Source organism: Sus scrofa, chromosome 4 (assembly GCF_000003025.6).
Source record: "Sus scrofa isolate TJ Tabasco breed Duroc chromosome 4, Sscrofa11.1, whole genome shotgun sequence".
In the NCBI taxonomy this organism is placed as follows: domain Eukaryota; kingdom Metazoa; phylum Chordata; class Mammalia; order Artiodactyla; family Suidae; genus Sus; species Sus scrofa.
In genome coordinates, this window is record NC_010446.5 from 93,753,362 (window position 1) to 93,773,142 (window position 19,781).

The window sequence follows — 19,781 nt, forward strand, 5'->3', positions numbered from 1 at the left end:
AACCTTGGGCCATATTTCTGCCTCCTGGCAAGGAGGGAGGAAGCAAAAAACCTTACTGGAGAGAGAGAGATGGGAATGAGGTCATTAAGTATCTTTCCCTTTTTGAGGGGGTATTCACACTTCTTAGTAGGGACTGGTTGGGAGGACTCTTGGATTTCAAAGGAGGATATTGGAAAGCTTAAAGAAACACCACTTTGCATTCACCACCCAAAGAACAGGAGGAACCTGTCCAAACCATGGGTGTTCATTGTATGTGATTGTGTAGAGCAACACCCAGTATGTGCTAGGGTTTAGGCATTTATTCTGAAGAACCTAGAACATCTTTTTTTCTTTTTTTTATTATATCCTATAGCTTTTCAGAATCCTTCCTATCTAAAATTTATCTCTGCCCCTTCCCAGTGTTCTTCCTGATTCCAATCTTTTCTGGCTTATTTTCCCGGCATGCTTGTGTCCAGTAGGACTTTGACTTTCCCTGCTAGCAGAAACAAAAGATTTAAATCTCAGTCTGTGCTTTGTTTTTAGCAAGACAGAAAAATCTTATATTGACCCTGAGGTGCTCGTGGTGGCTAGGTGGAGCTAGCCTTTGATTTCTTCAGAGTCCTTCCTCCTGACTACTGGGCCTTCCATTGTCCCCTTTGTCCTTATGACTCATGCAGTCAGCCTGTATCTCCTAACCTGACCGCAGGATTTAATGTTAAATCTTGAATACTAGTTAGAATAATAGCACACAGTGCCTGTTATGTGGAAGATACATTCTGGTCACTTTGCATATGTTAGCTAATCCTTCCCAAGGACCCTATAAGATAGGTAATAACCCTAGTTTGTGTTGGGTAATCTAAAACATAAAGTAGATTGTTCAAGGGTCACAAAGTTGGTAAATGGCAGACCTGGAATTACTCTGTAGGCAGTCTTTGGAAGCCACGCATTTACAGCTGGCTGTGCTGACTGAATGGAGGTGTGCTGTGGAAAGGGGTCTCGGGAGACTTTCTGCTCTGTTGATGACTAGTATTTAGCTTTCTGCTTAACTTTGTCCAAAGTCTCAGCTTTTCCTCTTTGAGGGTCTCTGAAATAAGCCTACTACCTACCTTTTGCTGAAATCCATCTATGCTTGTATTAATTCCCTCAGAGCTTTAAGACCTTAAAAAATGATAATGGGTTAATTCTCAAGTAAATAAAAAGATCTTGGGAGTTCCCATCGTGGCTCAACAGAAACAAATCTGGCCAGGATCCACGAGGATGCAGGTTCGATCCTTGGCCTTGCTCAGTGGGTTAAGGACGTGGCTTTGCTGTGAGCTGTGGTGTAGGTCTTGTATGCAGCTCAGATCCCTTGTGGCTGTGGCTGTGGTGTAGGCTGGAGGCTACAGCTCCAATTTAACTCCTAGCCTGTGAATTTCCATATGTAGAAGGCCCTAAAAAAACAAAAAGATACTGAAGAAATAGCTCCTGCAATACTTGAGAAATTTTAGAGGAAGGAATTGCCTCTTGTTCCTTAGACTTTTAGAGGCCCGTTCTGGTTTTAGCTCTAATGGTTAAGCACTTGGATAAGAACGTAGTAGTCTTCCCTGCTATCATCATTGCCTTTTTTTTTTTAAGCACATGTGATGGTCCTGAATGTGTGAAAATTCCTTCTGGCATGTTAGATCAGTCTGTACTCAAGCCTAGCTTTCAAAGCCCGTTTTTGCTGTTCAAAGCTTAAATTTAACATAGTGATTAAAGGCTACCCAAGCCACTTTGTTGCCTTGCATGAACTCTAAGAGATTCCAGAACAGTTTTGCTGTCACTGTGACTTTGCTCATGGTCTTTCCTTGTCAAATTCCTAGATTCAGCTAAATCCTGTTCCCTACCCTCATAAAGCAGTATTTTTGGGGTGGTGAGGAGACTTGAATTCCATTTTACTCAAACTCTCTGTACTCAGCCAAGACTCTGTTTATATTCTCCTTTGTCAGGTCCTAGAATTGATACAAGTACTTCTCAGAAATTTTTTTTTTTTTTTTTTAATGTCATTTGTCTTTTTAGGGCCACACCCACGGCATATGGAAGTTCCCAGGCTAGGGGTTGGTTGAATCAGAGCTACAGCAGCCGGCCTGCACCGCAGCCACAGCCATGCTGGATCTGAGCCGCATCTGCAGCCAACACCATAGCTCACGGCAACACCAGATCCTTAACCCGCTAAGCAAGGCCATGATTCCTAGTCAGATTCGTTTCCGATGTGCCACAGCAGGAACTCCAAAAAAAAGTTTTTAAGGATAATTGAGTTTATCCTAAAATGGCTATTTGGGAGAAAATATGAAATTGGATCCTTTCTTCATTTATTACAGCCAAATTAGTTCCAGGTAACTGAAAGATTTAAATGTAAAAAAGTGAAACCATAAGTACTAGAAGAAAACATGAAATTTAAAAATATACTTAGTGCGCAAGAAATAGCAACAATAACAACAACAACAACAACAAAGACCAAAAAAAAAAGGAGTTCCCGTCGTGGCACAGTGGTTAACGAATCCGACTAGGAACCATGAGGTTGCGGGTTCGATCCCTGCCCTTGCTCAGTGGGTTAACGATCCGGCGTTGCTGTGAGCTGTGGTGTAGGTTGCAGAAGTGGCTCGGATCCCGCGTTGCTGTGGCTCTGGCGTAGGCCGGTGGCTACAGCTCCAATTCGACCCCTAGCCTGGGAACCTCCATATGCCGCGGGAGCGGCCCAAGAAATAGCAACAATAACAACAACAACAACAACAACAAAAAAGACAAAAAAAATAATAAAATATATATATATATATATATATATATATATATATATACTTAGTGCGGAGTTCCCGTCGTGGCACAGCAGAAACAAAACCAGGAACCATGAGCTTGTGGGTTCGGTCCCTGACCTCTCTGGGTTGAGGATCCAGTGTTGCTATGAGCTGTGTAGGTTGCAGATGGGGCTCAGATCTAGCATTGCTGTGGCTGTGGTGTAGGCTGGCAGCTGTAGTTCTGATTAAACCCCTAGCCAGGGAACCTCCATATGTCACAGGTGGGGCCCTAAAGAGACAAAAAGACACACAGACGCACGCTTAGTGGAGTTCCCATCGTGGCTCAGCAGAAACGAATCTGAGTAGCATCCATGAGGACACAGATTCGATCCCTGGCCTCACTCAGTGGGTTAAGGATCCGGCGTCATGATCTGTGGTGTAGGTCGCTCTAATTTGATCCCTAGCCTGGGAACTTCCATGTGCCCTGGGTTCTGCCCAAAAAAGACAGACACACACCCAAAATATACTTAGAGTGGAGAAAAAATAATAGGTGTAATGTCAGAAGATTTACGTGGCAAAAAGATAAAAGGAAGATGTTTGTAACAACACAAAAATTGATTTCCTTGAACTTTTAGGACTTCGCAGTTAAGAAGATAGGGCCTCAGAAAAATAGCTTCAGAGAAACGAAAATAAATGACTAAAGGAGTTCTCTCATTGTGGTGCAGCAAAAATAAGTCTGACCAGTATCCATGAGGATGCGAGTTTGATCCCTGACCTCACTCAGTGGGTTTAAGGATTGCCAGATCTGTGGTGTAGCCATACCTTTCTGTGGTGTAGGTTGGAAATGAGGCTCAAGTCCTGCATTGCTATGGCTCTGGCGTAGGCCAGTAGCTGCAGCTCAGATTCAACCTCTAGCCTGGGAACTTACGCATGCCGCTAGTGCTGCCCTAAAAAAGAGACTAAAACATAAAATGTTTAACCTTACAGGGAAATGAGTTTTTAGAAAGCACTTACTTTCCAGGATGTGGGGGATATGGACCCTCAAACATGGTGTGAGTATTAATTGATGAACCCCATAGAGGGCAATTTGAGCAATTCTACTCCTGGGTACTTAACCTATAGATTTGGTTGCAAATATGTATGAAATGCTGTTCATAAAAATACATTCCTTCCAGTGTTCTTTGCCACAAGAAAGTGTTGCAAACTATCAAGGCTCTGGCTAAATATATTCAGGGAACATTTTCCCCTGCAATGAAAGACTGGAGAATAAGGCAGCTCCAAGTGCATTGATACAGAGCAATCCTCAATATATAAGTGAAAGAGCAAACTGCAGAACAGTACTTGGATTCCAGGATACATAGTATATGTGTATACATATATGTATGTAGTATGCAATAGATATATATGCTTGAGCATTGCATAGAATGTTTTTAGGAAGGATACATAAGCTGGTAATAGCGGTTGTCTCAAGGAAGGACCCAGGTTGCAGAGGAGAAGGGGTGATAATCCTTTGGTACCTTACGAATATTATACCATGTGCATTTATTTTTAGTCAAATAATTTTAGGATTAGGCTAAAAAAAAAAACCCAAATCAAAAAGTGCATTCAGTGGAGTTCCCGTCGTGGCGCAGTGGTTAACGAATCCGACTAGGAACCATGAGGTTGTGGGTTCGATCCCTGCCCTTGCTCAGTGGGTTAACGATCCGGCGTTGCTGTGAGCTGTGGTGTAGGTTGCAGACGTGGCTCGGATCCCGCGTTGGTGTGGCTCTGGCGTAGGCCAGTGGCTACAGCTCCGATTCAACCCCTAGCCTGGGAACCTCCATATGCCGCGGGAGCGGCCCAAGAAGTAGCAACAATAACAACAACAACAACAACAAAAAGGCAAAAGACAAAAAAAAAAAAAAAAAGTGCATTCAGGAGTTCCCATCGTGGCGCAGTGGTTAACGAATCTGACTAGGAACCATGAGGTTGCGGGTTCGATCCCTGCCCCTGCTCAGTGGGTTAACAATCCGACTGTGAGCTGTGGTGTAGGTTGCAGACTCAGCTTGGATCCTGCGCTGCTGTGGCTCTGGCATAGGCCGGCAGCTACAGCTCTGATTTGACCCCTAGCCTGGGAACCTCCCATATGCCGCTGGAGTGGCCCAAGAAATGGCAAAAAGACAAAAAAAAAAAAAAGCATTTGTTTAGCCAGACATCAACTCCCTTTGAAAAATACTGCTTTCATTTTCTATTTTCTGAAGTTTCTTTTCTCAACCATAAAATTGTGAGCTCTTCCAGACAAGAATGTGCATACCTGGAAACTCAGTAAATAGTAATAATTGACAAAAAGTTCCCTCTGAGGTGTGCTATCCCCTGCCCCCACCGCCCCACATTCCTTCAAATTTCCTCTGTGCCTTCCCTGCCTCAGAGTCGTTTTGCAGATTCCATTTGAATCTTGAATCCAGACAACATGCCCACTTACAGCTTAGTTTAGTGGGACAGTTGGGTAGGAGAGGTTGGGAATATTTGGGAATATGTCTGCCAATCTAGGCCAGGATGACTTGCTTGCCAGCTCAGTTGGGGATGATGAACAATGCTTAACTTTTTTTTTTTTTTCCCTTTTTTGCCACACGGTCAGTGTGCGGAAATTCCTGGGCCAGGGATCGAACCTACGCCGCACAGCAGCAACCAGAGCCACAGCAGTGAGAACATAGGATTCTCAACGCGCTAGGCCATCAGAGAACTCTCCGCTTAACCTTTCTGATTCTATTCTCACGCAAGCCTAAATCTGAGTTAAGGGAGGCGGTCTCTTTAAGAACTGCTGTGATGGCCCCGCCCTTTAAAGAGATCAGCTGAATCTCTGAGTCATATGACCCAGCGTCTCTTCCGCCCTCTGAAGTTAGAACTGCATGGGTAGCTGTGAGGAGCCCTGCCGGGGTTGGGGGCACTATGTCCCCAGCCCCGTGCTCCTCCTGAGTCTACTTCTGACAGCAGCTCCTTTTGGCCTGCTGGGGGAGGAAACCCGCCAGGTGAGGGACTAGAGCAATCCTGTTTCAGGATGTGCTGCCTTGAAGGGTGGTTGGAATCTAGGATAACCGAGAGGTGGGGGTGGAGGGTGCTTGCATTGAGAAGAGTTTCTTCAACCCTGGGGGTGGGGACAGCCATGGATCATGGGACAGAATTGAGAAGTAGGATGTATGAGGGCTTCCTGTCTTCCCGGGAAATCTGAACTCTGACTTAGCCCTGAGTAAGCCAGATCCAGGCAAGTATTGGATTTTTTTTTTTTTTTTCTTCTCTCAGCCCTGTGTCCTTATCTCTCCACTAGAGTCAAGGCCGTTTTCTCTACCCACCTCTCCTTACAGCAGGAATCTCTTAGCTCCCACAAGCATTGCTCTTGCCTAGGCCCCAAGGTCCCACCGTTTCCCCATCATTTCCCAAGCCCCCTTCCCTGTCCCCAAACATCTGCCCTGTGTCTCTCCCTGATCCTGTTCCCTTGACCCTCCCACTACTCCATGTTCTAGGTGTCTCTGGAGGTCATCTCTGACGGGCTGGACCCTCCCCAGAACCTGCTTCATATCCATGCAGTGGGTACCAACTCCACACTGCACTATGTGTGGAGCAGCCTAGGGCCCCCAGCAGTGCTACTAGTGGCCACCAATACCCCCCACAGCACCCTGCGTGTGAACTGGAGCCTCCTGATCTCCTCTGACCCTGAAGGGAGCTTGATGGTGCTCCCCAAAGACAGCATCCAATTTTCTTCTGCCGTTGTCTTTACCAGGGTGAGGAGGTTGGGGGAAACCGAAGGGAATCAGTACAGAGGAGAGACTTCATTTGAGTTAGAGAAACTGAAGACTGGGGGTAGATGAAATAGAGGTATGAGAGCCGGGGGTGGGGGGCAGTGACTTGGGGGGTGGTGACTCAGGAGAAACCTGGACTCTGGCAAGCCCAGTCCCTCCTCACCCCCACCCGCCAGCTGTTTGAATTTGACAGCACCAACACATCCGATGCAGTGACAAAGCCTCCAAGAAAATCGTATCCTCCGTATTCCTTGGCTGAGTTCTCTTGGAACAACATCACTGATTCATTGGATCCTGCCACCCTGAGTGCCACATTTCGAGGCCACCCCATTCACGACCCTACCGGGGCTTTTGCCAATGGCAGCTTGGCCCTCAGGGTAAGGGTATGGGGAATCAGAACTCAAAAGGCTGGTTGATAAGGGTGGGAGTTGATGAGGGTCGCCTTCAAACACAGGTATCTGCCTGCTTCCCACGCCTCCCATGCCTCTTCCATCCTAGGTGCAGGCATTCTCCAAATCTGGCCGACCAGCACAACCCCCTCGCCTCCTGCACACAGCGGACACCTGCCAGCTAGAGGTGGCTCTGGTTGGGGCCACTCCCCGGGGAAACCGCTCCCTGTTTGGGCTGGAGGTAGCCACCTTGAGCCAGGGCCCTGACTGCCCCTCAGTGCAGGAGCAGCGCTCCATCGATGATGAATATGCACCCGCTGTCTTCCAGGTCAGGCTTCCTGCAGAGAGGTGGATGGGTGGGAGGCAAAGAGGGATCCAGTTAGGACCTCAGAGAATCATTCAACCATTTGCACTTAGCAACACTATTCAGTTCCTTGAAGTACTGGGCACTGTGGTAATGAATTTAGTCCAGTCTCTGCCCTCAGCAGAGAGGCCAGTCAGAAGGTGGTACAGTGTGACTAGTGCTCTGAAAGGTGGGATCTGCAAGGGCCTCGGGTCCCAGAGGAGAGAGCTTGTTGAGGGTTGAGGCTGGAAGAGGACTCAGTGCCATCCAGTCCAGCTCCCTTTTCTACAGGGGAGAGATTGGTGCAAACAGCCTGGGAATCCTAGAACCAGACCTAGGACTCAGGACAACTTGATGACATGGAGGCTGGGAAGGGGTAGCGGAACAGAAGGGTCAGACACCAACCTCACCCTGCCTATTTGCCTTTCTCCCCAGTTGGACCAGCTGCTGTGGGGCTCCCTCCCATCAGGCTTCGTGCAGTGGCGACCAGTGGCTTTCTCCCAGAAGCAGGGGAGCCGGGATTCAGCCATGCCCTGCCAAGCTTCCCCTCTTTACCCCACCTTGGCATACCTTCTCCCCCAGTCACCTATTGTTCGAGCCTTCTTTGGGTCCCAGAACAACTTCTGTGCCTTCAATCTAACATTTGGAGCTTCCACAGGCCCTGGCTACTGGGACCAACACTACCTCAGCTGGTGAGAGTCTGGGCCTGGGCCAAGGGTTTGGGAGGCTGAAGTGGAGGAGAGCTGGGCCTCCAGCCTTCCCTCCTAAGCCTGCTTACCTCTCCTTCTCACTCTGCTTGCTCTAGGTCCATGCTCCTGGGTGTGGGCTCCCCTCCGGTGGATGCCTTGTCCCCGCTAGTCCTGGGCATCATGGCAGTGGCCCTGGGTGCACCAGGGCTCATGCTGCTGGCAGGAGGCCTGTTTGTAATGCTGGGCCACAAGCGGCACTCAGAATACCAGTCCATAAATTGAGGCCTGCTCTCTAGAGGGAAGGACATTACTGGACCTGCCTTGTAGTCTGCAAGTTTGAGGTCTGTATTCCCAGCCAGCTGCTCCCTTTTCAGCTGCTCTTGCTTTCCTGCAGAACCTCAGAGACCAGCCTCAACTTCCTATGGACCCAGGTGGGGCATCCTTCAAACTCTGAGGAGGGGCCAGGGACAGAGTGATTGCTAGAGGGAGGGTCCCCTTGGTGTTGCCTCCCCACCCTGCCACCCCCCATTTCCCTGGAATGGGACTCACAGGCCTAGATGAGAGGCCTTCTGACTCTTTGCTGCCCTGGAGAGTATGAAATAGATGAATTTTTTCCACAGGGCTTATCTCTCAGTGTGTGAGTGCTGTTGGGCTGGTTTGGGGCTAGTTCCAGGGAATGAGAGGGCTAGGAGATGGGCGTGGAAGGCAAGTTCTTATTTGTGGCCCCATTTCCTCACCAGGCCTAGTCCTCACCCCTGCCACAGGACCAGGCTCCAGCCAGCCACTCTGCAGCATGTGGAGCTGGGAGGTTTCTGGTGCAGCCTGAGTCACACAAGGAAGTGACACTTGAGACTGGGGGGCAAACATGAAGAAAGAGTCAAGGAAGGCGGTGGTAGTCGTTTATTGTTATACACACATTCACACGGGGTTAACGTCAGCCATTATGCCTTCCATCCGCTCCCCAGCCACCAAATGTTTGGGTGCAGGCACACACACACACACACATTCTGGGACGGAGATTTCTCTGTCCACTCCTCTTCCCATGGAGAGGCATGACTTCTGGACAGTTTGGAGGTGTGAGGTTACAGGGACTTAAATGGTTGGAAGGGAGGAGGCAGCCACTCTGGGCTGGAGCAGCTGTAATCGATTTGACTGAGGCTAAGGGCCTGGGAAGGCCGGTTGTGGAAGGTCCTGAACCCAGTCCTCCAGGGAGATTTTCACCAAACATGAAAATCCTATTCGATCTGATGCCCAGTCTTTACCTTGAGGCATGGGCAATATTTCCAGTCTCCTTGAGGCACTTGGCTCAGACAACTGGCACAGAAATGGTTGAAGTTTTGGCTGTGGCTCTACTGGCTGCCTTAGAGGAGGCTGGACAGTGGAGAAGAGTCCAGCCATGGCAGGCCCTAGTGGCAGTGGTGGGAGGCTGCTCAGGAAGGGACTGTGTCTCTGCTCCTGGGCCTGGGCCTGGGCCTGTGCCCTCAGCATCCTTAAGGAACATGGCTGTCCACCTCTTTCCCTGCAAGAATGTCTGAGTCCCTACCTCATAATTATCCCAGGCTCCAAAGATGAAAGGCAGCACCCCAACTCTGGGAGAGCAGGGGACAGTCCTCGCTCTGCTCCCCCAGGTAGCAGGGGTAGGAGCAGAAGAGTTGAGCAGCTCAGCCCCAGAGGCGGGGCCTGTGATCCAAGGCTGAGCGGGCGTGGTCGGGGTAGTCCAGGCGGCTCTCAGAGACAGTGAACATGCGTTCTGGCTCCACCACGAACATGTAGTAGAAGTTCCACACCAGCATGGACAGCAGGGGTAGGAAGGTCAGGCCGAAGCCAAAGCCTCGGAAGGAGCGGCCCACAGCAAAGGTCAGCCAGTATATCAGCCTGGGAGGCAAGAAAAGATTGGGCTTTCCTGGAGGGAAGTACGTCAGCTAACTGGCAATAGGCTGATGACAGGGAGCATAGAAAGTGAGGGAGGCAGATGGGGGCTGGTGGGCACAACTGTTGTCTCTAAAAACAAGCAGTGTTTATGCACTTACGACGTGCTAGGCATAGTACTAATTACTTTAGGGGCACTATTTAATTTAGACCCCCACATCTCTACGAAGTAAGTATATTATTCACCTCCTTTGTTTTCAATTTTTCATTAAAAATTTTTGAGTAGGCAGTGTACATTCACATGGTTCAAAAGTCAGAGGTACCAGTGAGTATAATTAAATGTCTTCCTTCTTTTACTGATTCCCAGCTATTTTGTTTTTTTGGTCACACCCACAGCGTGTGAAAGTTCCTGGGCCAGGGAGCAAACCCGCACCACAGCTGCAACCTGAGCCACAGCAGTGACAATGCTGGATCTTTAACCCTCTGTGCCACCAAGGAACTCCCCAGCTACCTTATTCTCATCCCTCACTTCCCCAACTCTATCCCAGTCCCACCTCAGACATCTAATATTATTGTTTCTTGTGCATTGTGATGCTCTATGTATATACGTGCACAAAAATTTGTTTTACTTTTCCTTTTTTTTTAAGCTTGGTAGCATACTATAGCAAGAGACTTCTGCATATTGATTTTTCCCCCATTTAATGTATCTTGGAGATTGTGTTCATTATTATATAAACAGCTGCTTCATTCTTTTACAGCTGCAGTACATTCCACTGTATTTACTTTCTCAGGTGAAGAAACTTCCAAAAGGGTTCAGTAGCACTGATCCAAACTCATACATCAGGGAAATAGCAAAACCATGATTTGAACCCATGCCTGTTCATCACCACCTCTCCTGCCATTTTAGAGAGGCTAAAGGAAAGGAATGAGGGAGCCAGCTTCAAGAAAGCTGGAAGCCCAGAAGGATGGATCAAGCACAACCAAATTTCCCCTCTTGGAAGATCCATTCAAAATATCCCTCAAATCAACTATAATGGAAAAAAATCATCCAAAAACAAAAACAGGAGTTCCTGTCATGGCTCAGTGGTAACAAACCCAACTAGGATCTATGAGGATGCGAGTTCAATCCCTGGCCTTGCTCAGTGAGTTAAAGATCCAGCGTTGCCGTGAGCTGTGGTGTAGGTCGCAGACATGGTTCGGATCCAGTGTTGCTGTGGCATAGGCCAACAGCTATAGCTCTGATTCAACCCCTAACCTGGGAACTTCCATATGCCGCAGTGCGTGCCTAAAAAGCAAAATAACCAAAAAATAAAAATAAAAAATATACACCCCTCAAAGCAGGAAGAGCAGAAGCTTCCTCTTAATATATGAAGGGGGAATTTCCTGGTGGCTCAGTGGTTTAAGGATCTGGCATGGGCCCTGCTGTGGTGCAGGTATGATCTCTGGCCTGGGAACTACTGCATGCCACAGGCATGGCCATATATAGAGAGATATATGCACACAAATTGAGATGTCTTTTTTTTTTGGCCACTCCATGGCATGCAGAGGTTCCCCAGCCGGGGATCAAACCCATGCCACCACAGTGACCTGAGCCACAGCAGTGACAACACCAGATCCTTACTAGGCCACCAGGGAACTCCAAGCACTTCCCTTTCCTTATTTCTCTTGAAATGTCCCCTTGGACAGTATCTCTCATGTCTACTGCTGAGTCTTCCTTTAGCTCCTTGATGACTCTTACTGCTTAAGCCAAGAACTACGAGACCAGCACTCCCCAAGAGGGAGATGGGAGGTTGAGTTACATGAGCAGGAACATAGTTGTCTTGGGAAGTATCTACTGGGAGAACGTGCAGCTGGTCAGGAGGCTGGTGGCCACTACACTATATGCAGAAATAACAGGAAGACAGATTTTAGCCCAACAGGAAGAATGCTTTAGCAGTTTAAAGCTACCTGGAATCCTATATGGAAAGTAACAAAAAGAAATATATTAGGGGAAAAACTGGAAAGATCTGCATTTGGCTTCACAAATTCAAAGGTGCCTTCTGGGTTAACAGCAGTTCACATGAAAACAACCCTAAGGACTTCAGGTGCCTACAAATTCTAAATGAAAGAATAACGAGGCTGCCACGAGACCTAATGTGGCCTCTGCTTGTATGAATGAAGGACAATACCCTTGACCAGAGCCCCCCCTACTGATAACCAGGACAGTTTCCTGTCCAGAAGGAAGGACCCAGGACAGTGAACAGACCAGGGACATTTAGCAAAGTAACCACTGGGGGAGCAGAGTGTTGCCGTAAGGAATTGAGAGCTGTTGTCAGATATCTAAATTTGTCTAGGCACTTCCCGAGGTCAGAGAGTCAGGACAGCAGGTTTTTTTGTGTGGTTTTTTTTTTTTTTTTTTTTTTTTTTTCCTGTTTCTTGGGCTACTCCCGCAGCATATGGAGTTTCCCAGGCTAGGGGTCTAATCAGAGCTGTAGCCACCAGCCTACACCACAGCCACAGCAACGTGGGATCCGAGCCGCATCTGCGACCTACATCACAGCTCACGGCAACGCCGGTCCTTAACCCACTGAGCAAGGCCAGGGACCGAACCCACAACCTCATGGTTCCTAGTCGGATTCATTAACCACTGAGCCATGATGGGAACTCTAGGACAGCAGGTTTTAAAACAATATAAAGAACTTTCTAATAACTAGAACATTTGAAAAATGAAACAGACTGTCTTTTAAAAAACGAGCACTTGGTCACAGGGGGTGTTCAGCTAGAGGCCAATGGCCACCTGACCAGAGTGCCGCAGAGGAGCAGGAGGTGGTTCTAGGTCGATATATATGTCATATGAAAGGCATATGAGCTGATCACCTGCTACCAGGTGAGGTTAAGTGCGAGGGAGAAAGTGGATTCACCTTTCCCACAAGCACATCTAGGCCGATCCAGAATCCAGAAAGCTCCCTGGGCCTGGACCTCCAGACATTCAGAGGCCTGGGTCCCTCTAGCCCCACTACCTCCCTGGTCCCGCACCCCCAGCCCCAACTCACCGGGAGATGGCAAAGAGACCAGTGAGCAGAGGGAGCAGTTTGAGGGTGTCCTGGGGCAGGTAGGTGGAAAGCACCGCCAGGTTGAAGAAGTAAAGGATGAAGAGCTGGACCGACTGGGCCACATATCGCCGGTGGATCTCCACCTCCCGCCGTGGCTCCCCAAAGGGCCGCAGGGCAGAAAAGCACAACAGGCTCAGCCCGTACACCAGGATCCCTGGGTGGGGTTAGAGAACACAGGGTCAGAAGAGGAGCAGCAGGCAGGAAGCTGGAGGCAGGGTCCATAGTGGAGAGCTCAGGGGCATGGGCTCTACACTGTGGGGCAGAGGTGGGCACACAGGGTAGCGGGGGGGCCCCCCCGAGGGTCCAGGTCTCACAAGGGGAAACTCTCCTGCTCTCCAAGCCAGGAAGGCCCTGCCCTCCAGTCCAGCTCCCAGATGCCCCCTCCCTTTTCACAGGACCCAGGCTCACCCAGAACAATGGGGAAGGTGGCAAAGACCCCGCAGCGCAGCGTGTAGACGAGGCGGGAACTCATGGTCGGCAGGCGCGGGGCGTCGAAGGGCAGGAAGGCATACGCCCCGTAGAGCAGGCAGGGGAAGAGGATGAAAGCAGCTCCTACGGAGGCCACAGCCCTGAGCCCCTCATGGCCTCCGCAGCCCTCGCAGCCCCCACAGGAGCGGCCAGGCGGCCTCACCACTGCCTCAGCCCACTTGCGCTCAGGGGGCTCAGCGGGGGCGGCCCGGGTGGGCAGGAAGGTCCGGCGGCGTTCGCCCTCGCTCGCCTCACAGCGCACAGCAAGGTCCTCCTGTGGCCGCCGCTCAATGCACTGCAAGTCGATGGGCACGAAGGCTCGGGCCGCCTTCTCAGGCAGCAGGCAAGCGTCATCTTCGGGCAACTCCTCCAGCTTGGTGGCTGGCTCTGACTCGAGGGGCTCAGGCTCAATGTCTCTCCAGCCTGGGGGATCTGGGAACGGGGCACTGGGCTGGGGGCCAGCCCCCCAGGGCAAGGTGGCAGCCTCACTTACTGTGCTATCTAGCCCATCCTCAGTCCCCTGTCCGGCTGTGGGAGACCCAGCTGAAGACCCCACTCTGGAGGACTCGGCTCTGGGAGACTCAGCTCCACCCTCCCCCTCTGTCTTCTCGCCATTGGGGACCAAGGCCTGGGGTGGGCTTTTCTCCAGGGCTGCAGGCCCCTTCACCTCCAGCAGGGCCATGGCCTCGGGTTCCGTCATCCTGGGGCCTCACTTCTGGGGTCTACCGTAAGGTCGTGTCACCCTGGAAGGAGCAGAGGGAAGCTCTGTCAGAAGCTGCTGCTCTTGGAGTTCCTGTAGTGGCTCAGTGGAAATGAATCCAACTAGTAACCATGAGGTTTCGAGTTCAATCCCCGACCTTGCTCAGTGGGTTAAGAATCTGGCGTTGCCACGAGCTGTGGTATAGGTTGCAGACGTGGCTTGGATCTGGCCTTGCTGTGGCTGTGCCATAGGCCAGCAGCTATAGCTCCGATTCCACCCCCAGCCTGGGAACCTCCACATGCCCCGTGTGCGGACCTAAAATAAAAAGGCCAAAAAAAAAAAAAAAAAAAAAAAAAAAGCTGCTGTTTTCTGGGTTGATAGAACCGAAGCTCAGCTGGTCTTACGGTGGGCTTTAGCCCCATCTGGGACCTTAGGGAGAACATGGTCCTTGTGTTGAAATAGAGTGAGGCAGGAGGGAAGTGAGCAGCTGAAATGGAGACACCCTTTCGACATCAAATGCTATTCACCAGGAGAGGGTGAGTCAGGGGGCACAGGCCCTGGCAGCTGTGGCCTCGCCTCCACCCACATCTCCTGCCCCTCTCCACCAAAACCCCTGGGGTCATGGCCACCCAAATGCAGGAATGAGAGGAAAAGGAGGTGTCTAGAAATTTGCCAAGGGCTTTCTTCTTGCTAAAGACCTTCTCGTGGACAGAGAAGCTTCCCTTTCACTTCCAAACCTTGCCTTCCCCTGAAGACCCCGGACTGGAACTCTCCTGGCAACTTATACCAACGATTTGCCAACAAATCTGTCCCAAGGAGCTGGCAGTAGCAGGGGACCCTGTTCTTTCGTCTCCAATCTGGATACTTGGTCGGTTTTCAAACTTCTCACCAACCCACTCCACATCTGAAGGGCCTGGGTCTGTCCATTTTGACCTCTAGGTCTAATCAAAGCTGTTTCCCATGCCTCCTCTCCTGTCTTTCTCCCCTCCCTGCCGTCCTCCATCTCACTGCTTCTGGATGAGGCTAACTTCCCTCCCTTCACTGCTCAAGGACCTCCGATCCCTTAATGTTTGGACCCGTGACACCCACTTACTTTCCATCTGGAGAGAGGTAGAGGGTCCCCAGCGTCCGGGAAGGAGCTGCCTAGCTCGCTGCTGGCTCTGCAAGTATTTCTCTCCGTCTCCCTCCCTTTACCTGGGTCTCCAAACCTGTCTGACCAGAGCAGGTGGGGCCCAGATTAAAGGGCAGGCCCCGCCCTGCTGAATCTGCCGACAGAAAAAGCCTTAGAGAAGGACGTCATGCTCTCTGAAAGTGGGGGTGCAGCTGAGCCTAGAGGTAAGTGTGTTCTAGGAACATGGGTTTTGTAGGAACTCCCAGCACAGGAAAGCAAAGGGGGAAGAATGGGTTTGTGCATCAGAAGGTGCTTGGGGAGTTCCTGTCATGGCTCAGTGGTTAATGAACCCTACTAGTATCCATGAGGATGCAGGTTCGATCCCTGGCCTTGCTCAGTGGGTTAAGGATCTGGCATTGCTGTGAGCAGTGGTGTAGGTCACAGACGCAGCTCGGATCCTGCTTTGCTGTGGCTGTGGTGTAGGATGACAGCTACAGCTCCAATTGGACCCTGGCCTGGGAACCTCCATATGCTGCGGTGTGGCCCTAAAAAGACAAAAGACCAAAAAAAAAAAAAGGATGTTGGAGTAGGTTGGAAAACACCCAAAAGAGAGGTGGAATTTCTACACTTATTCATTCAATATTTATTGAGCACCTGTTATTAGTTAGGCACTATTCTGGGCATAGACATAGGAAAGAACGAGATGACAGGCAAAGTCTCTGGACTTAAGGGGCTTGTTCTGTTGGGGTAGCAGATAATAAAGAAGCCTAGAAAATAAATCAATAAGACAATTTCAATAGGAAAATTTCTTTGCCAAAGTGATATTTGAGTTGAGACCTGCTGGGAATCAGGAGAATGGGTGTTTCAGGCAGAGGAACAACAAGTGAAAGGCCAATAAAAAGGAAAGACAGGTTGTTTCAGGAACATCTCCCTAAGCACCTTGCTTTTTAGGTTAGGTTTAAGGTTACAAAAACCGTGGCACAGTGGTTTAAGAACGTGACTGCAGTGGTTCTGGTCACATAGATCACAGCCATGGCTTGGATTGAATCTGTAGCCTGGAAACTTCCTTATGCTGAGAGTGTGGCCATTAAAAAAAAGACAGCAATAGGAATCCACAGTGATCTTTCCTATGGGAGGACCAGGGGGCAGAAATGTAAGGGTGTAACTTCTCATTCCTGTGGATCTTTTCCCCTTAAGTCATTAGAGCTTCGTAAGGGGAGGGACAATGTCTGAATTGCTCATCTCTGTGACTCCAAAATCCAGCACTGTGGCTGGAAGACAGCAGATGTTCAATAAATGTTTACTGGAACAGTAAGTGAGGAACATGCAAGTGGAAATCTTTGGGTTGGGGTCGGAAGCTGAAGGGCTGAGGTGTCTGTGTAAGAGTCTTATCTTGGAAGGCCTTGTCATACTCGGTTCTTTCCAAAAAAAATTTCACATACAAGTTTTTTGCTTGTTTAAATAATGGGGGAAAAGAGAGAATTAGAATCACTGTAACTAGTAACCTGAAAGAGGCTCGACTCAAATGGGGGCGACAGAAAAACGAACCAAATGACCACAGTCAGACAAGGCAAAGCCACACTCCTAGCTGTGAGCCCATCTGCTTAGGCTCAGCCCTCCTTAGAGTCCGCTGTTCGCTCTCTGGCAACTTTGTCAATAAAGTTTTTCACAAGGGCTTGCAGAAGCCGGAAAGAGGCCATGCCGCCCAGAGTTAGTTCTGGCAACTTCCCGGGAGGGAAAACGACTTTCGCGAGATTTGGTAGCAGCAGGCCCCCTGGCCTGCAACTGTGCAACTGATATCGCGAGATTTGGCAGGCGGAGGAGGAGCTGTCGCGGGCAGCCGCCTCACAGCGATGGCGGCCGAGCAGGGCCGGCGGCGGTGGTGCCTGCGGCTACGGCCGGAGACGGCAGTGGTGGCGGTAGCAGTGGGTGGCGGGGGCCTGTGACCGGGAGCCGCCCCTGGACCCGGGCACCATGAGCCAAGGCCCCGCCACAGGGGAGAGCAGCGAGCCCGAAGCAAAGGTCCTCCACACTAAGCGGCTTTACCGGTGAGAGGGGGGCCAGGGCGTGAGTGCAGTCGCCCAGGGAAGTGGGGGGACAGCGAGGGGCGGGGCCTCCTGGGCGGGAGGGGCCCGGTGCTGGGTTAGGGTGCTGGCGAGGGAGGAAGGTGCAATTTTAGAGGGAGCGGGGGGGGCGGGGGGGGCGGGGCTCCGTAACCCCAGGCAGAAGCTGAAAGAAGGAATTGGGTGGGAGGAAGGTTTGGAGGGAAGCACGTGGAGGAATCCCTTCCGCAGTAAGCTTGGGGCGAGCACCGTGCTTTGTGGATTTGGGATAAGAAGGTGGGAGTTGGGAACGGCAGGGGTTGCGCAGGTGAGGGTGGGGTCACAGAGGGGAGAAAAACCCGGAAGGGAATGGTGCTTAGAACCCTGTAGACTTACAGGGAAGAGCCCTGGACTGAAATCAAGAGAGCCAGGCTCAGGTCCCTGCTTTGCCATTCGCTCACTGTGTGACCTTGGGCCTCAGTTTTCTCATCCTTAAAAGGAGACATTTGGGTTTGGTATGCTTTGAAGTCCTGTATGGCTCTAAGTTTTGGTTGGGAATCTGAATGAAAAGAGACGGGAAGACTGTGTGGACTGGAAGAGCAGTGAAGGACTTTGAGTCTAGAATGTTCTTAGGTCATAGGAGCCCATTTCAGGGCACCTGGGGACTCCTCAGTTGAGACATCCTTCCAGCCTCATGACTACAGTCTCTTGCCAGGCACCTTCCATTCCTGGTTTCTGATTTCCACAGTGCCACTCACACTCCTCAACATCTTCAGCTTTTCAGCCCTGTGTTGGGAACAGACCAGTTGGCCCCCTCACCCCGTCCAGGATTGTTCATGTGGGGGCTGTTGAACTGGATCAAAATGGCATGAGGCGTAGAGGCTCTGTTGCATTTTCTGCTTTCTAGTAGGGGTTGGGGTTTTCATTTGGCTTAGGCTCTATAGAACAGAGGTGTTTGCATGAGAAGAATACCTTCAGAGCCATGCGCCCATCTTGGCAGTGAAAGAGTCAAGAGCATGTTGTCTTTCCCTTCCTGGAGTAGGCATCCTGCCTGCTAGGCTTCCTAAGCCAGAAGGCAGAGGGGAGTACAGGCTGTTCCAAAAATAGAAAAGTGATCCAATCCATCAGCCCCTGGGCTCCCACTGTGGGCTGCCCCAAGCAGTTGGCTGGGGTGGCCTGTGTGCCTCGTCATGCTGCCGAGTGTCAGCGCTGCCTGTCAGACAGAGCGTGGGCAGTGTCTGCAAAATTCCTTACTTGTCTCCAGCTTTTGGTAATGGCTCAGGACATCTTTCTGATCATGCTCAAAGCTTGATTTTTCTCAAGCCACTGCCCTCATGAGGCTAACTTAAGATGATGTGTTTGTATGTGTGGCTCATGTGTGGCACATGGGTATCTCTGCCTGTAATCGTGTGTTGTGGGCTTTGGGCAGGATAGAAACTTGAGGAAGTAGATCTCTCTCTCTTTTTTTTTAATTATAGCAAGGTGAATGTAGCAGTGGAGATTAGTAGAAAGAACTGGGGGAGAAGTTGTGATTTCTTGGTCCAAGATAAATGTATTGTTAGACTATGAAATTGTCACTCTGAGCTTCAGTAAATTTGGGAAATGCCGACAATTTCTTTTCAGATATGAAATTCTGAAATGCTTTATGCCACTTAGAAGAGGCAGCTGGACAAGGGAAGCTGGAAGGGATACAAGCATCAATTAACTAGGCCAATTTCAACATATATTTATTTATATATATTTTTTATCTTTTTAGGGCCATATCCGTGGCATATGGAAGTCCCCAGGCTAGGGGTCAAATTGGAGCTGCAGCTGCCGGCCTACACCACAGCTCAAGGCAACTCTGGATCCTTAACCCACTAAGTGAGGTCAGGGATCGAGCCCTCATCCTCATGGATACTAGTTGGGTTCATTACCTCTGAGCCACAATGGGAACTCTGATTTTTTTTTAAACACTTCTAGGCCTTTGATTACAGTGGTCCATGAGACATAAGACTGGTCTTTGTAGGTGTGTGGTTTTTTTTTTTTTTTTTTTTTTTTTTTTGGTTTTTAGGGCCGCACCTGCGGCATATGGAAGTTCTCAGGCTAGGGGTCAAATTGGAGCTACAGCTGCTGGCCTACACCACAGCCACAGCAACGCTGGATCCTTAACCCACTGAGCAAGGCCAGGGATCAAACCCTCATCCTCATGGATCCTAATTGGGCTTGTTAACCACTGAGCCAAGAAGGGAACTCCAGGTTTTTGTAGGGTTTTTTTTTTTCAGTCTTTTTAGGACTGGCCCCGAGGCATACGGAGGTTCCTAGGCTAGGGGTCTAATCAGAGCTGTTGCTACCAGCCTATGCCAGAGCCACAGCAACGGCAGATCTGAGCCACGTCTGCGACATAGACAACAGCTCACAGCAACGCTGGATCCTTAACCCTCTGAGTGAGGCCAGGGATCGAACCTGCAACCTCATGGTTCCTAGTTGGATTCGTTTCTGCTGTGCCACGATGGGAACTCCAGGTTTTTGTAGTTTTTGTTCTAAAGGAGATTACAGTTTATCGGAAGAGCTTGTGGTCTGATGGGGAA

The 19,781-nt window shown here is 50.0% G+C and overlaps 3 protein-coding genes across 6 annotated transcripts in view; 2 read left to right on the top strand and 1 right to left on the bottom strand.

Annotated features, from left to right (window-relative positions):
- GLMP (glycosylated lysosomal membrane protein) lies at nt 5,578–10,156 on the top strand. 2 transcript variants are annotated; one of them, XM_001927751.3, is made up of 6 exons: nt 5,578–5,740; nt 6,233–6,490; nt 6,685–6,885; nt 7,007–7,225; nt 7,676–7,932; nt 8,046–10,152. In XM_001927751.3, exons 1-6 carry the CDS (start codon nt 5,621–5,623, stop codon nt 8,209–8,211), a joined length of 1,221 nt encoding a protein of 406 aa, XP_001927786.1. In that variant the 5' UTR covers nt 5,578–5,620; the 3' UTR covers nt 8,212–10,152. The 2 variants fall into 2 exon arrangements, with proteins under 2 accessions (XP_001927786.1, XP_005663352.1); XM_005663295.3 differs by lacking the exon at nt 6,233–6,490 and having other exon boundaries at nt 8,046–10,156.
- On the bottom strand, nt 8,815–15,479 carry TMEM79 (transmembrane protein 79). Its single transcript, XM_001927978.5, has 4 exons — nt 15,152–15,479; nt 13,299–14,101; nt 12,831–13,044; nt 8,815–9,804 (listed from the first exon to the last, which is right to left on the bottom strand). The coding sequence occupies exons 2-4, from the start codon at nt 14,056–14,058 to the stop codon at nt 9,591–9,593; spliced, it is 1,188 nt and encodes a 395-aa protein (XP_001928013.1). The 5' UTR covers nt 14,059–14,101; nt 15,152–15,479; the 3' UTR covers nt 8,815–9,590.
- The window catches only part of SMG5 (SMG5, nonsense mediated mRNA decay factor), a 31,480-nt gene continuing 28,666 nt past the window's right edge, over nt 16,968–19,781 (top strand). Inside the window, exon 1 of one of the 3 annotated variants that reach the window (XM_021089680.1) lies at nt 16,968–17,217. In XM_021089680.1, coding sequence (XP_020945339.1) covers nt 17,144–17,217 — 74 coding nt within the window. In that variant the 5' untranslated portion in view covers nt 16,968–17,143. Of the gene's footprint in view, nt 17,218–17,363; nt 17,509–19,781 lie in introns of those variants that run through there. The other 2 variants (XM_021089682.1, XM_021089681.1) reach the window with 2 other exon arrangements.

What these genes read in the sequence shown, in the direction of transcription:
- TMEM79 (XM_001927978.5), bottom strand. Translation starts at nt 14,058, where the DNA reads ATGACGGAACCCGAGGCCATGGCCCTGCTGGAGGTGAAGGGGCCTGCA. An exon ending in CACCTTCCCCATTGTTCTGG is followed by an intron (nt 13,045 to 13,298) that starts GTGAGCCTGGGT and finishes AACCCCACCCAG; the next exon opens with GGATCCTGGTGTACGGGCTG. An exon ending in GGTCTCTTTGCCATCTCCCG is followed by an intron (nt 9,805 to 12,830) that starts GTGAGTTGGGGC and finishes CTTGCCTCCCAG; the next exon opens with GCTGATATACTGGCTGACCT.
- GLMP (XM_001927751.3), top strand. Translation starts at nt 5,621, where the DNA reads ATGGGTAGCTGTGAGGAGCCCTGCCGGGGTTGGGGGCACTATGTCCCC. An exon ending in ATGGCAGCTTGGCCCTCAGG is followed by an intron (nt 6,886 to 7,006) that starts GTAAGGGTATGG and finishes CTTCCATCCTAG; the next exon opens with GTGCAGGCATTCTCCAAATC. An exon ending in ATGCACCCGCTGTCTTCCAG is followed by an intron (nt 7,226 to 7,675) that starts GTCAGGCTTCCT and finishes CTTTCTCCCCAG; the next exon opens with TTGGACCAGCTGCTGTGGGG.